At 38.0% G+C, this 17,815-nt stretch overlaps 1 protein-coding gene across 1 annotated transcript in view; it reads left to right on the top strand.

Moving 5' to 3' along the window:
- The window catches only part of RPS6KC1 (ribosomal protein S6 kinase C1), a 211,964-nt gene that overhangs the window by 173,519 nt on the left and 20,630 nt on the right, over positions 1-17,815 (top strand). Inside the window, exons 11-12 of the mRNA XM_052653436.1 lie at positions 1,339-2,919; positions 3,191-3,280. Coding sequence (XP_052509396.1) covers positions 1,339-2,919; positions 3,191-3,280 — 1,671 coding nt within the window. The remainder of the gene's footprint in view (positions 1-1,338; positions 2,920-3,190; positions 3,281-17,815) is intronic.

Here is a 17,815-nt window from a genome sequence, read left to right as displayed (position 1 = left end):
AGTCAATAAAGCAGAAGTAGATGTTTTTCCGGAACTCTCTTGCTTTTCCCATGATCCAGCACATGTTGGCAATGTGATCTCTGTTTCCTCTGCGTTTTCTAAAACCAGCTTGAACATGAGGGAGTTTACAGTTCATGTATTGCTGAAGCCTGGCTTGGAGAATTTTGAGCATTACTTTACTAGCATGTGAGATGAGTGCAATTGTGCGGTAGTTTGAGCATTCTTTGGCATTGCCTTTCTTAGGGATTGGAATGAAAACTGACCTTTTCCAGTACTGTGGCCACTGCTGAGTTTTCCAAATTTGTTGGCATATTGAGTGCAGCACTTTCACAGCATCATCTTTCAGGATTTGAAACAGCTCAACTGGAATTCCATCACCTCCGCTAGCTTTGTTCGTAGTGATGCTTTCTAAGGCCCACTTGACTTCACATTCCAGAATGTCTGGCTCTAAATGAGTGATCACACCATCGTGATTATCCGGGTCATGAAGATCTTTTTTGTACAGTTCTTCTGTGTATTCTTGCCACCTCTTCTTAATATCTTCTGCTTCTGTTAGGTCCAGACCATTTCTGTCCTTTATGGAGCCCATCTTTGCATGAAATGTTCCCTTGGTATCTCTAATTTTCTTGAAGAGATCTCTAGTCTTTCCCATTCTGTTGTTTTCCTCGATTTATATGCATTGATCGCTGAAGAAGGCTTTCTTATCTCTTGTTGCTATTCTTTGGAACTCTGCATTCAGATGCTTATATCTTTCCTTTTCTCCTTTGCTTTTCGCTTCTCTTCTTTTCACAGCTATTTGTATGTTCCCATAATTACTGTTTTTAAGATTTATGGATCAGACTTATTCTTTCTTTTTATAATACTGTTTTCTTGTCAGGAGAGCTTCAGTGGCCATGCTTGAAAAAATTATTAACAAAGCACAACATAGATATTTCTAGAGTTAATTATTTGTAAGTAGAATTTTAGCTGTGAAATTTCATATTTAGTTTTTGTTATAACCAGTTCTTCAAAGGAAGAAATAGGTTGATATTTATAAAATAATTGATATTAGGTGATATGCTTGAAACTGTACTCACCAGTAATAAAATATTTAGTTTCTTTTTTCATTGTAGAAATTCTATTTAAACTCTTTTTTGTCATGAATCCCAAATCCATGCGTGACTGTTCTTTAAGAAGGCATTTTTATTAAAATGCTTCTTACAGCGTACTTGATGTTAATGGGTATCATTGACTTGCTTTTGATTATTAGAATACTTTTTTGTTTTTCTAATGGCTTCAATATATAACCATTAATTTGGGGTTCTTAATTTTTTTTTTTTTGGTTGTATTTGTTCACAGGTGGCAAACTCTGGTCATATATCAGTAAGTTTCTCAACAGAAGTCCTGAAGAAAGCTTTGACATCAAAGAAGTGAAAAAGTCTCCAGTTGCTAAAGTTCATCTGCAACAGCCGGCTTGTAATCCCCAGGACAGCACCAGCTTTGAATCCAGGGGAAGTGATGGTGGAGCCACGCTCCAAGTCCTGCCTTTGAAGACTAGTCTTACTCCAAGCTCTCAGGATGATAGCAACCAAGATGATGGTGGGCAAGACAGCTCTCCAAAATGGCCAGACTCTGGCTCAAGTTCCGAAGAAGAGTGTACTACTAGTTATTTAACATTATGCAATGAGTACGGGCAAGAGAAAATTGAACCAGGGTCTTTGAGTGAGGAACCTTTCATGAAGACTGAAAGGAATGATGTTGATACCAAAGCTATAGAAAACTTCCCAGGACAGCTTGCTACTGACAGCGACAGCCCCAGCAGACAGCTGAAGTTCTTCCCTGGAGATGATGGCCTTGAAGCAGCTAGTTCTCCAAGAACATCAGATTCCCTCAGGAGATCTAAAAACATCCCCATGGAATTCTTTAGGATAGATAGTAAGGACAGCACTAGTGAACTCCTAGGACTTGATTTTGGAGAAAAATTGTATAGTCTAAAGTCAGAACCTTTGAAACCGTTCTTCACTCTGTCAGATGGAGAAAGCACTCCCAGGAGTGTTAGTACTAGTGAAAGCAAGGTAGACTGTATGGCTCAGGACACTACCAGCAGGGGCTCAGATGACTCAGTCCCCGTTATTTCTTTTAAAGATGCTGCTTTTGATGATGTCAGTGGTGCTGATGAAGGAAGGCCTGATCTTCTTGTAAATCTACCTGGTGAACTAGAGCCAATGAAAGATGGCGTGGCAATGGGACCTACCAAGTTCACACAGACTAATATAGGCGTAATAGAAAGTAAACTGTTGGAAACCCCTGATGTTTTATGCCTCAGGCTTAGTACTGAACAGTGCCAAGCCCAGGAAGAAAAAGGCACAGAGGAACTGAATGATCCCTGTGGGCCTGAAGCCCACAGTATAACAGAGAAACACTACATACAGGGGGATATTGGGATGTTATTTTTACCAGCTGTTGATCATAGTAATACGGGAGACATGTCTTTGTTACACAGTTCAGAGTCTAAGTTCCAAGGACTTAGCGTGGTTGAGTCACCAGGGACTGCAAACAGCACAGAAGAAAGCTTATTCCACGTTTCTGACCCACTCTCAGGTGCTAATGAATATAACGTAAATACAGACACTTTAAAAACTGAAGAAGTCTTGCTGTTTACAGATCAAACTGATGATTTGGCTAAAGAGGAACCCGCTATATTTCAGAGAGACTTGGAGCCTAAGCAAGCGAGTGGGCTGGCACAAGAAGGAGACAAGGAAATACATCAGATTTTTGAGGACCTTGATAAAAAATTAGCACTAAACTCCAGGTTTTACATCCCAGAGGGCTACATTCAAAGATGGGCAGCTGAAATGGTGGTAGCCCTTGATGCTTTACATAGAGAGGGGATTGTGTGCCGCGATTTGAACCCAAACAACATCTTATTGAATGATAGAGGTCAGGAACTTTTGCAAATGCATTTCTTTTTATTCGCTGTTGCTTCCAATTAACTGAGTAGGCGTTTTATCTTGTAATTAGTATCTTCATTTCCTGTCTAGAGCTTCATTATCAGTGCAGCAAATTCACCCCCAGTAATAGCTTCTAGTACTTAATGATGCCATTATTCTTAATGATACTGTTTTTAGCTACAAAAGGAGTAATTACAGTTCACTTCTGCAGAAAATGGAAGAGAAAAATGTTTTGATTTCTCCTGTCGTTTTGTTTTTAGGACACATTCAGCTAACGTATTTTAGCAGGTGGAGTGAGGTTGAAGATTCCTGTGACAGCGATGCCATAGAGAGAATGTACTGTGCCCCAGGTTAGAGCCATCTCCTAAATGTCTCACTTACAAAAGTAGTTCAGCAGCTCTCATTTCTTTATCAAAGTTATATTTTCACTAGCCATTGATAAAATATTGGATCTGGTTATCTCTTTAACCCTTTAAAAAAGATTATTTGGGGGATAAAATAATTATATGGTCCATAGCATATGTGTATATGTATATTTGTTAGTGTATGCTGTTAAATAGGTTTATACTTCTCTTAGAACTGGCAATGAATTTTTAGAAATGTCTTAACTTCTTAGTGTTTAAAAAGACCTTTAAGTATCCTGAATCTCTTTGAAAAGAAAATTATTTGTTTGACTATATTGGGTCTTAGTTGCTGTGGGCAGGCTTAGTTTTTCCCATGGCCAATGGAATCTTAGTTCCCCTACCAGGGATTGAACCTCTGTCCCCTGTGTTGCAAGCCAGATTATTGACCACTGGACCACCAGGGAAGTCCTCCTGAACCTCTTCAAATGGATCATTTTTATGATGTGAGAGGTAGATGACTAAAACAATAAAATTCCTAAGGCTATAAATGGATAAAATTTGAAATTAAAAAAAATACAATGTTGTGACTTCAGTAATGAGCCATCCTGACATTTTAGAACAGATTTTAAATAATTCTTTCCATATTTGAGAAATTTTAGGAAGCGTATTCTTCTTGTTTTGAAATAACCAAATATCTGACCCAAATGTTGGGTCAGATATTTACTGTATTATCTTTGTATTATTTACTGTATTATCTTTGTGATATTTACTGTATTATCTTTGTTTTCTAAAATTAGAGATTTATTAGAGACTCTCTGTGGTTGTTAGGTCCTTTGCTGATAATTACAGGTCTCTTAAGCATATGAATTGGGTTTGAGTTACTTTCTCTGTCATCAGGGCAGATGGGGCTGTGTTTGAATCCAAAGTTTGTTCACCTTTTGCCTAGTATGGGCTTGCCTCATAGCTCAGTTGGTAAAGAATCCGCCTGAAGTACAGGAGACCCCAGTTTGATTCCTGGGTTGGGAAGATCTGCTGGAGAGGGGATAGGCTACCCACTCCAGTATTCTTGGGTTTCTTTTGTGGCTCAGCTGGTAAAGAATCCGCCTGCAGTGAGGGAGACCTGGGTTCGATTCCTGGGTTGGGAAGATCCCCTGGAGAAGGCAAAGGCTCCCCACTCCAGTTTTCTGGCCTGGAGAATTCCAAGGACTGTATAGTCCATGGGGTTGCAAAGAGTCAAACACAACTGAGCGACTTTCGCTTTCACTTTCAGCCCCTTTGGATGGCCAAAGTTGCTTTACTCGTCACCACTCTGGATTGTATTGACATGATCAGCTTGGTTGTTGATTAATACAGTATTTAACGTTTACTAGCAAACCAGCGTTTTGTTTATGCTAGCATTGTTTCCCTGCATAATGGGAAATGATTATAATTAGGATTGAAAGAGCTATATGGTTTTTAGTTATAATTTTCATTGTTAAGAATTATTTCTTTATTGGGGAATAGAAAAGTTTTTCAATATGCCAAGCAGATATCCTCAAACTATTTCCTGAAAACAATGATTTAGATTTTCTTCTTACTGTTATACTCTTTTTCTTTCCTCTTTCGTCCCCCAAATTAGGATTGTTTGATTTTGTTTCTTCCCAGGGGCAATAGAGCATAGAACATGCCTACATTTTTTTGTTTCTCACAAATAGATAATATTATGCTGGCTGTTGATCTTATTAGTATGATTTAGTTAATGGGATAACAAAAAATTTCATAGTGAAATCACTTTATTATGGTTATCTGGTTTATTTTTTGACACACTTTCCCCCTTTCTAATTTGATGATAAATAATATTTTAGGTACCAATGTATATAAATATGTATGTTAATATAATGAATTTCAAGGTTTTATTGTTGTTCAGTAGCTAAGCTGTGTCTGACTCTTTGCGACCCCATGGACTGCAGTATGTCAGGCCTTTCTGTCCTTCACTATCTCCTGGAGTTTGCTCAGATTCAAGGGTTTAGGGTCAACATTAAATCTGGGAGTTTTTTGTTTTTGTTTTTTAATGTAAAATCTGTTAAATCCTTAAGTGTAAGTGTAGTATAAACCTCGAATCAAAACCGGATGTTTGTGAAGTAGTTTAATGTTTATAACTGACTCTTTATTTCCTATTTTTCTTCTCACTTTCTTGTTGAAAACTATCCGTAGGGTTGTACTTTGGCTTTCTAGCAGATTATTTTTCTTCAAACTACAGACATGTTTAACATCCATAGCATGTTGACCCCCTGAGAATTCTAATACATGTGGAACAAAATCATATGACGTTCATCAGCAGGTCCATACTTTCGGCTCTGTGCTCAGTTGAATACAGTTTTGTGTACTGAATTTAACACAGATCAGTTTCCAAGTTGTAATTTTTAAGCCTTTTCCCAGAAAGCACAGTTCCCAAAGTTTACCAGCAGGTGGCAGTCTACCATTAATGGATTTTTGCTGTCATGGTCTAGGTTGTCCTCTAACATTTGAAAAAAGCTGTCATCTGAAGAAGGGCTTTGTTTTAATTATTTGTATAAAAGAATTGCACTTTAAAGCTTTTATGAGTTACAAAAGTGTTTTGTATTATGGCATATATTGAACAATGTGAGAAGTCTCTTCATTCCTTGGACCTATTAATTTACCAATAGGATAAAACTCAGATCAGTAATGGCCTTAATTGAAAAGTAACGCTGGTGTTCTAGTTTAGATGATTTGAAACCTAGAGTTGCAGAACTCAAGTTTGTGTACTCCTGCCCACTGCTTATAATGAAGGGGAGTTGCATTTGTAAGGAGCAAAAATTTGTGATTTACTGTTTCTTTCAAAACTGAATAGCAGTGCTGCTGATAAAAATACAAGTAGACTTTGCTCCTCTTCTCAGAGGGGTGGAAGCAGTGATAAGAAGCTGATGTTTCAGTGGTTAAAATCACAAATCAGTGACTACACGGGGACATAGAGTACCAAGTTATCTTTTGATCTGCCCCTTGTAGTACTAAGGGTTGAAGTACGGCTCCCATGTCCCTGCTTCCCTCCTATTTCCCAGCTCTGACCTTAGAATTATTGCCCAAGTAACTCTGAAGCATGTTAAGCAGCTGATGTTTGGTTAGAAAGTAAAGTTGTCAGAAGATTGTGATGAGAACGACTCACTTCTGTGTAAACAGCGTGCAGCCTCTCCCTCGCCACTCCTCTCTCCTGGGAATCCTTATCACACATTTGTCCCAAAAACATTGCCCACCTGCCCTGTACTCTGTAATATCAGCAGTGTATCTTTTTATCTTGTGGATGATGTGCCTTTATATTTTGAGAAAATTTTCCAGTAACAGATTCGACAGAAACTTGAGCAAATGCCAAACTAGCAGGGGGGCCATTATTCTGCTCTATAAATAAGTTTAAAAAAGAAAACACACACAGAGAAACCTGTGAATCAACATGTTTTGGTCTAATTGAGGGGAAAAGCAAGATAGATAAATTTTGAAATGCAAATGATCACCTTCTGTTATTTAAGTATAGTTTCTGCCAACTTTGAGATCTTAGATTTTAAAAAGTCATAGTTATTTCAACGATGTATATACTACCAAGGATGTCCGGTGTGCACAAGTTTCTACAGTGAAACAAAAACTTAAAAAAAAAAGTTGTCACATTTTTATATTAAAGAAAATAAATCCAACAACAAAAAGACAAAAACCATGGAGCTTTCTCTGTCTACATCTGTGAAAAAGCCAGCAAATAAATGGCTGCAGCTGCAGGCCCATCAAGAGGGTCTTGAGAATACGAATTCACTGATCAAACCCAGCCCTGTTTTCAAAGTAGAAGCCATTCCTTTTATATTCACTTTGTATCCTTAGATTATCTAGGATGATTCTCTAGAAAGGTTTTATTTTAAATAAACATCATTCGTGGCAAATGGGTTCCTTTCATACCATAGAAACACAGAACAGAGTTCAGGAAAAGAAAGAGTGAAGAAATAGTCCCCAAAGTGGGAATAGATTTTATAGCATGACAGTGTAAATACAACACTATCTAGTTCCCATCTGAGGAGAGTTTTAGATATTTATTAAGAGATGTCTAGACAGATTCTTCTATTTCTTTAAACTTATTTATTTTAAATTGAAGGATGATTGCTTTAGAATATTGTGTTGGTTTCTGCCATACATCAGTCTCCTGTTTTTTGTTAGGAGAGATTTTAGAATAATCTGGAGTATTATAGAAAAAATGGAGTTAATTGGTTATTCTTCTCCAGAGGGCTTCCTTATAGTTACTCTGATTTTATTTGTTGGTATATACACACCTACAAACACAGATTTATGTAAAAGATTTTATGTGCTTTATCATTGGAGCTATTAGCTTATCATAATATAGAATAAAATTTTTGTTACAGTATTTTAAATATAGAGGAAAAATAAAATGTCAAATATTTTTTTCTTTTACTAGTATTTTTTTCTTAGTGGTCTCGTCTTTTATCGTAAAAAAGCAGCTAGAAAATAGTCCTTAGAATATTAAGCACATAAAAACACAAAGGACTAGATTTGAAAGTTTAATATGCAATTAAGACAAGTGAGTAAAATTTGTTTATATGTTAGTTTTTATGCTAACATAATCACTTAAGTTTCCCATTCTAGTGTTAACAAGTTGATATGGTATCCTGTCAGTGTGTCCTTCACCTTTATTTTCTAGCCTATTATGAGCCTTTATAAACGCTTGAGATTTACATTGATATTTTTCATTGAATACTTTTCACACTTGAGAATTTATAGGTGAATGTGTGTGTAAATTGAAGAAGTCCGAAGTGCTTTTTACCGCCGCCCAATCTCCACGCTCCCAGATGTCAAATGACAGCTTTGCTTCCTCTCTCAGGCGATTTCACACTTGGAAACAGCTCACAGCTGATGGTGAAAAGTGAAACAGAAAAACCATGCTGAAAACTATCTGCAAAATTCACTTTTAAAGCATGACATTTATTTACTACCACTCTTTGCTCTTCTTGCCTGATTTTGTCAAATAATCCATGAATATATTTTTGGGGCATAGTCTCTCCTGCCTTTCTCCATAAGCATGCTTTACACACGATTAGTTGCCTTTTAAGCATGGTGTTCTGTGTGACAGTTATGTATTTGATAATTAGATCTAAGACTCAGACCATGAATGGTTTAAAAATACCATGAGGGTGTCATAGGTTTAAGATTTAGAATATTATGATGGAATTGAGAATTATCAAAACTCAATATTCTGAAATCAGCCATTAACTCATTGCATGACATTAGACAAATTATTTAAGACTTTTTAGGCCTTAATATTTCAGTAGTAAAATAGATTTTTGAACTTTTTTCTTAAGATTTTATTTTGAAAAAATTTCAAACATACAGAAAAATTGGAAGAATTGTACACCCATATTTATCTGTCACCTAGATTCTGCAGTTAACATCCTATGATATTAATATTTGCTTTATCATATATCTACCTGAAGTAGATTTATTGAATATTTGAGGAGATGCCAGATGTCAGATGATCTAATAGCCTTCTTATACAAAGTTTAGTCAAAACTGGAGTCCATCTTATTAAGGCAAGAACTTTTCCCCTGAGGAATAAATACTGATTTCTTGTCTAACATCAGTAAGTTAAAAAATTATTTCACTTGGAGGACTTTCTAAGTATTCTGTTTTTACTCATATATCATTTGTACGTAAATGATATGCAATATGGAAATGAGGAGTTTATGGAAAATATTTTCATTTGGAGGAAAAAAGCCAAGACAGCTCTTGAATAGTGTGAAATTTAACTGCCAGGATTTTTAACAAAGTTGTCTAAAAGAAGGATCATTTAGATCTCAGAATTTCTGGTCCTAGGTAACTTCACCATGAGTGAGGAATCTAATTTTAAGCATGTGAAGTTGATAGAGAAAGCAGACGAATATAGATGTATATTCTGAAATAATAATGTTATAACCAGGAAGTATGGCTGTATTTCTGATCTAGTCTTCCACCCCATAGGAAAAGGAAGAAAAAGGCAAGAGGGAATCATAGAAGTAATTTTAAAAGAGTGAAATATCTGTGGTTAATATTTAAACGTTATGTTTCAAACAGAAGCTCTTTTGTTTGATTTACCCTTAAGCAAAACTTCAACAGTAGCTCTCTTGTACATAGTAAATGTTTTAATGTTTTCCTCGAATGATTAGCAAGTACTTTTAATCTTTTGCCTTTAGTTCCTAATGTTATAAAACTAAATCTATATCTTCTTTGAGAGAAGCAGTATCTTTTCAAGTTTGCCATAGAATAGTGGAAATTTTACATGAGGAAAATTCCCTCCGTCGGTGCACTACACCCCCATCAGTACCCCTGTGTACTGATGAAGCTTGTGCCCTGAGTATATTAGGTTAGGCAAGAAAAGGTTCAATTCAGCTCAAGTCTTAACCGTGTTCAGGAGGGCAAGAGCTTTCTGATGGAAGGATGATTAAAGGGTTACTTTATGTTTGTTGGGCTTCCTGGATAGCTCAGTTGGTAAAGAACCTGCCTGCAATGCAGGAGACCCTGGTTTGATTCCTGGGTTGGGAATATCCGCTGGGGAATGGATAGGCTACCCACTCCAGTATTCTTGGGCTTCCCTTGTGGCTCAGCAGGTAAAGAATCTGCTTGCAATGCAGGAGAACTGGGTTCAATCCCTGGATTGGGAAGATCCCTTGGAGAAAGGAACGGCTACGTACTCCAATACTCTGGCCTGGAGAATTCCATGGACTGTATCGTCCATGGGGTCACAAAGAGCCAGAAAGGACTGAGCGACTTTCACTTTCACTTATGTATGTTTGAGGGTCTGGAACCTTGGGATCAATCCCTAGGCAGGGTATATCCTGAAGCCTTCATGAATCCCTTAATCATGGGCCAGTCTCCTTCACCTCTGCGTTAAGGTCACTCTGTTGAAATAGACCCATTTTGAAACCATACGTCTTATCAGATCAGAATGTGATTTGGATTTAGTGGTAAAAGTGAGACAGAGTAATAGAGTGTTCAGTTCTTGTTATTTGGCACTTGAGTAAATAATTTATTAGTCTCTCTTAAGAGAAGAAATTCTTTGGCTATTAGAACTAGAAAATTGATAAGGGTAAACGAATTGATACTGTATTTCACCTCTTCTGTGTAAAAACAAAGTTGTTGTCCATTTCCTAGTACTACCTGATATTGGGAAATAAGGGGTTTACTTCAAGCTTCAGGTTATTAAAAAGAAAGTTAATTTTCATCTCTTATTCCTCCTAATCTTTCTGTTTATGATCTTAGACAAATTTCTTTTTTAGAAGAGGAACATGAGATGAGATTCTTAAATAGTTTTAAGTAATAGCTGCATTGTAATGCTTCTTAATTTTAAGACCAGATGTGTTTCTGGCAATTGTTCAGTTAATTGACCTTACCATCATATTATTCTGAAGAAGACAGGGAGCTGTCTTTTACTCCTGATACTTAACGTGAAGATGAAAGCTGAGTTCAGCATTACATACCAGAACTCTTGCCAAGCTGCTTTGACCAAATCCTCAATTTTTATACCATGTAAAGTCTTGTCAGTTTGAATCGCCAGGAAGTAACCAGGTCTGATGCCTTCTAAACAGTTATTCATAAATACTTCCTTCCAATACATGTTTAAAAATCCTAAGGTTTTAAAAAATTGATGATAAAGCAAATAGAATTCCTGAAACTCCCTTCATAGCAGTGCATGTAGCTCTGCCTGACACAGCAACAGGGCAGCAGGGAGAGGGAGAACCGTGCCTGTCACAGTCACAGTTTCCAGTTAGCCTTTTTCTCATCAATCAACTGTAATGGCTTTGGTTGGGTAACATTGTGACACCCGATGGCTATTCAGAATGGAGTTGTTGTGATATGATCAATGGAAAGTGGAGCATGCTATTGGGTTTTTTCCTACCGGAAATGCAGGGTGAGAGTTAAGTAAGCAGGACTGTACAGAGCTCAGAATTACAGTCAGTCAGTCAACCAGAAGTCATCTGGTAGTTACCTGTTTCTTATTTTATCTCGCAAGAAAATGATATAGTAATGGTACCTATAAACTTCCTTGAACCAGTAATTTTTGGCTCTGGAATGCTGCATCTAGTTAAATCAAGGAGTCCTGACCCAAGTTGTGCAGATAACTGTGTAAAAGCTCAGAACATGGTTGCCAGGTCGCCACGACAACAAGGCATTAAAATATGGGTAGTGAGAGATTCAGAAGTGTGTCAACCCTCCCCCGAATTGTCTTAGTGTGGTCTGTTACTTATGTTCAAGTCTCCGCAATACAACCCAGGGCCCAGGGTTTCATATCATGACATTACCTGGAAACCACCCGAATTAGTCTGGTGGTGGCAGGAAGCAAGGCTAGAGACTGGGATGAGCCAAGAGAGGGCAGGAGCCCCGCCTCCCTCCCGTCACCTGGGGCATGAGGAGAAGCATAGAGCCCAGGCGCTGGAAACTCTCCCCTCTGGAAAGTGCCAGCCCCTGTCATCGGTCTTGTCTGGTGACACTCTAATGAGTCCGAGTGACGCAACAGCAGCAACTTGTAAGCGGTTCATACGCTCTACTTGACAATAAGGTATTTGAATAATCAGTTGAATACAATGTTGAAGGACTTTATGGCGTATGGAGCCAGATAACTGGGCAGCTTACATTTTCTGAAATACAGATAAAACTTTATTAAATAACAAAGGAGCAAAATGCCCATTTGAAAGGATGGGCTAGGAAATGCAGATTCCAGGCTCTAGTTAGGGGTTATCTCCAGCTGACCCGTTAGCAGGACATTTCATGTAATTGTGTCTGGATTCCTTCCATTGAGCGTGGGCAGAGGAAAGCTCAGTTTACTTCCCAGTGCTCTCTCCTTCCTACTCCCAGAGCTTTCCAGTCCCTTTTCCTTACCACATGCTGTCCATGCCAGGACAGACTGTAGTCACACTCTGCAGAGGGGAGCCCTGGAAGGTGTCCACTTGACCACACCTCTTCAAGCCACCATCATCTCTTCCCTGGACTAATGCAGTCCTCACGCTTAGTTCACTGACCTCCATTTCTACCTTGTTCTAATCTGGGTTTCATCTAGCAGCCAGAGGGATGCTTTTGATAACGTTTAAAACTTTCTGGCCTACTGCATGAAAGATGCAGAAAGACTTGCTGTAGATCTCTGTGCTCAATGAGACTTACAGAAAATGCATGCAGGGCAGCCTTTGCAGGTGTTTTAATGCATTGTGCTACAAAACATGAGGTGGAGATAGTGGTTCAACACACATCTATTAATGTGCTGCCCACGTGCCAGGTGCTGTGCCTCGGAGCTAGAAACAAGACAGATTTGGTTTGATATTGACAGTTACTTCTGAAGATTTGTGTGAAGAGACAGCCCAAACAGTAGACATACACAGTTAGTTAACTAGGACACTAATGGACTTTATAGGTGAATAGTTATGTTTACAGAATTGTAATTTACCAAGCTAACAAAGGATATGCTTAGCTGTCCCTCTTCTCACAGTTTAGTTCCATGTATTGTTGGATATATAAAGAGAAAAGAAATGTTTTCTTCCGTGTTTCTCTTAGCTCTTTAGTCATTATCTGTAGTGGAAGACTAATGCTCAGCCCCTGCATAGAAAATCTTTATACACAGCAAGAGCTGGTGAGAGAAATTGACTAGAATTTTGTAATTCTAGTTCCTTTCAATTAGCAACAGATGCTGCAGGGAAAGACTGTCTGTGTAGAAACACAGGACTAATGTTTCCATGCTCTAGCTGACATGGAATGCTCATTGCAGAAGAAAGATATTCTTTTCCTTGGTTCATATATATCACTAATGATAGATCACATAATAAAAATTTCTAAGGCCATTAATGAAGTCTGACTCTTTTGGAAGAAAGTTAACAAACTATTCGTTTTAAATTTTACTGAACACTTACAGAATTTATGGAAAATTTAAACACCATAGCTTTTTTTTTTGATACTGTAAAAGTGTATGTGGTGCTTAATTTTAAGGTTCGTAAGAATGTGGCTTAATTTTTATATTGTCCTATTCACCAAAGATCTCTCTTTTATTCTAGAAGCTTATATATTTTTCTTACTTTATTTTTCCCAAAAGAGAGACTTGGAATCCTTGAGTCACATAATTTACTTCAAAATTTAAAGAATTGTTTTGGGAAGAAAATCCTGTGACATTAGAGAACTGCATTTACCCTCCCCCCCCACCTCCCCTCAAAGTATACTTACTATTGATTATCATTTTAATGTATTCTATAGGTGTACTTTTAAAATTGTTCCATCATTTTGATATTTGGATCAAGTGCTCCATCATTTATATGACTAATTCTTTTAGCATCTAAATATTGGTTTAATTTGACTTTATTTGCAACAGTAGTTGCTTTTTAATTGAGTTTTATATGACTTCTTAGTAACAGTTCCACAATTACTAAAGAGTGAAGAGAAATGAAGCGTCTAAGATTCTATTTATTAAAAAGAAGTGTAGTTAAGGGAAAGAGTTTGGGAGAGATATTTAAATACTCTAAATTTAAATAGAATTTCTCTATATGTGAACATACTGTATTTCCTATCATATCCGGAATGGAAGAGAGCAGCAACAGAATATACTGCCAGAGGGAGGTCAAGGAATTGTCTCTTAGTATTTTTGGAATGTGGGTGAGTAGCTATTTGTTGTTATCAGTAGAGTTAAGGAGAAGGATGCGATGACATGTGTGGGTTTCCCTTAGTGGAAAAACCAGGGAACAGAATCAAGTGACGTCACCAGTCTGAAAATGTGCCTTAACAAATGCATCAAAGCCTAAATGTGGAATATCAGATTCCCTTCTTTATCAAGCACCATAGCAGTAATGTCTCTTAAAGAAAAGTAAATTCTAACTCTAGGAATTCAGTTTAAATGCAAGGTAGTTCCTTCTTCATAAAGCTTTATAGGAAGGTTGGTGTTCATTTTTAAAGCTTGGGTTTGAGACACATTTTCTAGCTTTTAAAATTTTCTGTACAATTTCTCGCTTAGTATTATCTACAGTTACTTTTGAGTCATGTCTTTGACAGATCCACGTGGCTTCAGTTGTATAGCCCTGAAAGGTAGGGCCTCGGTCAGTAGACAGTACATGTTGTGATTTCAGTAATGTTGGGATCACCTGGCCTCTCCAGTGCCTCAGACTTCACATAGTCTAAGAGTGTGTTCTTTGCGTCTTTCCCTTCTCTTCTCATACACATAGAGATATTTTTTTTGTCTCCTGAGTCCAGGGTTTCTGCTTTCTTTACTTTTCTGGAGTGAGGCTGCTTATAACACAGTTTTGGGGGCAAGTTAACATTATTATTTTTGATTGTAAGAAGGAGACAATAAACTGACTATCATGAGGACTATAAAACTCTTATTCTATGTTTTAGCAAGCCTTTTGACAATATGGATTACTAAAGCAGCATTATTTTTCTGAAAAATATCCTAGCTTGTTGAAGTGTTGTGTGAGTTAAACATGAGTGAAACAGAGGTAAACAATTTTTATGTTGTGATATCTTTATTGTTTTTTTTTAAACTTGTTATTTCACTTGTGAATTTTGGGTTGAATCATTAGTGTGAATCAGTTAGATTTTATATTGTTAGGATATGAGTATTGATGGGGCTAAAATGGGAGTTCTAGAATTTTACTGAAGAGTTCTTAGATATTTGCTGTCCTCCAAAAAATTTGGATGAGTTGAAATGTGATCTGGAGCTGAGTTTGTGTCTCCATTACGTTAAACGATAATAGCGGTTAGATTTAGTGACACTGATTCATTTTGCTCACCATCAGGTCTCAGGGGAAGGGAAGAGTCACTGTGGAGAGAAAGGAGAAGAAAGACTGTGGAATGCTGGCTCTTTTTAGCATAATCCCACTCTTCTGCCGTCTTAGGTTAATGGAGAGAGAAGTTATGAGAAAGGCTCATGAGTGCTTTTGAAAACACTTTCAGGATCATAAAATTACAGGTAGAAAGAATGTTAGAAGTCTGGCTGTCCTCATTTTCAGAGAAGCTGAAATACCCAGCTGGGCTCAAACAGTAGCAGAGCTAGAGCCCCATCGGTACATTTCTTTGACTGGAAGACAAAAATCCAGCATCCTTTGATATCGCTGTTTGAGTTTTCATGGGAATAACCTGAGAATTTGTTTGTTTCTATAGGAAATAGTTTACTTCCTCCACCGCCGCCCCCCCGCCCCCCCCACCCACCACTTTGCTTAATGCCTGTAGCCCTGCCTTACTTATGGAGACTAGGGAGACTGCTCAACCACCCTGGAAACTGTAAATACAGGCTGTAGTGTCGGGGGAGGGGTCTGCGTGGAAACTCAACACAGTGGGTTTTATAGGGAAGATATTTTGAAAATTGACAAAGCAGTGGTAGAATTTATCCTTTAAATTTTTTGTTTTCTGCTTTTTTCCCCCCAGAGATTTAAAAAATTCAAGGTGGGAGTTTAAAGGAATTTCTCAGCGTTACTACATTATACTTTAAAAGAGTGTAAGAGTATAAGAACTTTTAAAAGAAGCCTCACAGATTTGTTTGATATTTCTTTATATTCTCTGTGTTTGACTTTAGATATACATACCTATTCACCTTGTGTTTGTAGTAGCTATCATGTAGCCTTATATATGAATTGGCACTCTTGTTTAATGCTTGAAATTTTGTATAGACTTTACAAATAAGCAGTCTTAGAATATTAGTTTTGACAATTGCACAACCTCAGTCTTCTTTTTGGCAATGAGATATCAGAGTGTATCTTCAAAATTTTAATCTAAGAATTATCAATCTATAAAGAATGTTAAAAAGACAACCAAAATATTTTATTCTGATTATTAAAAGAAAGTGAGATTCTATTTTAAAACCCTAAAGGAGAAATTTTATAACTCTCTGCTTCCAGTTGTTCTAACATTTACATTTTCTTAGCCATTGGGAGGTCCTTTGTATCTTATCTAAATACAAAACTCTTTGTTGTAGTTCAGAGTTATCCATTAAAATCAAGGACAGGTGGTTACGATGTCAATTTCACATTAATTAATGAATCCCTGCTTAATGTAAACTCATTTTGAAGTCGTTCAAGCTGCATTGTTAAGGGGATGGATTTAAGATTGTTTAGTGTCTTTTTCCAGGTTTCCATGAGAAAAAAAATTAACTTTTCAAAGTTGCTGTCTTAGTCCAGTCAGATTAAAGATGATATTCAGCCTAGCTGCCTCCAGATTTTCAGGTACACCTTTTCTTAGATTGGGGCTTCAGTAGTTACTTTCGGCCCAAGTGCTTTAGAAATTCCGCTTAACCAGTGGTGGCCAAGGGGTTGAGGGGAGGAAAGCGAGAATTAGGGGAGGGGAAAAGAAGCAGGCTGTCTGTGGAAGAAGGAAGAGGGGAAAAGAAACGGGGAGTGGGTGAAGTAGACTAAGGTTGATGGTGCCAGAGTGTCGCCAGCGGTCACACGAGGTGCCGTGTAGCGCATCCTGGACCGTACAGTGAGCCCGCTCAAAGTGGAAGTGCGTTGGCTGTAGGGCCTGTCTGGGTCTCTTGCTACTCTCTGTGTCGTCTCACATTCAGCCTGAGGCTCGTTTTGAAGCGCTATGTTGGTTGTTACCTACCTGTTAAGGACTCGGGCAGAAAATTGTGAGAGATTTCAAAGCAGCATAAAACACCAATGAACCTTGTTCTTAGACGCCTTAGTTGAGCGAGGTTGCGGAAAACCAATAGAGGCAGAGCACCGTGTCTGTCTCCGCAAGTGCCTCTCAAACTTTTCTGTCCAAGTAGTTCTGACTGTAGAGGTGGTGAAATGGGGACCCCTGAGACTAGTCATGTGATCCTGACGTTGCTCTGAAGTCTTTTTATCTTGCAAATCCATGCAAGGTTTACATTCTGTTCCATGATGGGTCTGTGTTTCTTTTAATAATAAAACAACATCCTGCCCCCTCCCACACATAAAAATCTTTGATGCTCAGGAAGATGCACTGTGCTTATGGTGGCATCAAGGAGCCCTCCCCCTCGCTCCACCCCCACACGTGGTAACATTTCACCCCCAGTCGCCTTCCTAGCAGTGATCTGGGAAGCAGGCAGACACATAGTGCTTGGTTGTCTAGGCTGCACTGGTGATGGCAGTTTGGACCTTAGCTGAATTTGAAAGGTCCCTTTATAAATTGTGTTAGCCATTGATTACCTTGTGAAGACTTACCCCAGTGACCCTTTGCTCAGTTGTGACAGGAAGCCTTTGGGAGCGAGGCTTGGGGTGTGATTCTAGTCTAGAGCTCCTCAGGCCATGTTGTTAGACCCTACAACACATGTCTGATTTTCACAACTTAATCTGAGCTGACAGGATCAGGTGTTCCCACTTTGCCTGAACACACAAATATAGTATTCTTTTCTCCTCCAAAGTCTTTCTACGCAAGTAAGTTCTCCATAAGGATGCTTGGAAATTTTAAATAATTTGTGTAAAATGTTAAACACAGTTCCTTACATATAGTAAGCAGTCAGCAGATGTTAGCTACTGTTTTATTGCTGCAGCTATCATTATTGCAATACATGCCCACTAGCAACATTCATAC

Source organism: Budorcas taxicolor, chromosome 16 (assembly GCF_023091745.1).
Source record: "Budorcas taxicolor isolate Tak-1 chromosome 16, Takin1.1, whole genome shotgun sequence".
NCBI classification, from domain to species: Eukaryota; Metazoa; Chordata; class Mammalia; order Artiodactyla; family Bovidae; genus Budorcas; species Budorcas taxicolor.
This window is presented reverse-complemented; position numbering and strand designations above follow the sequence as displayed.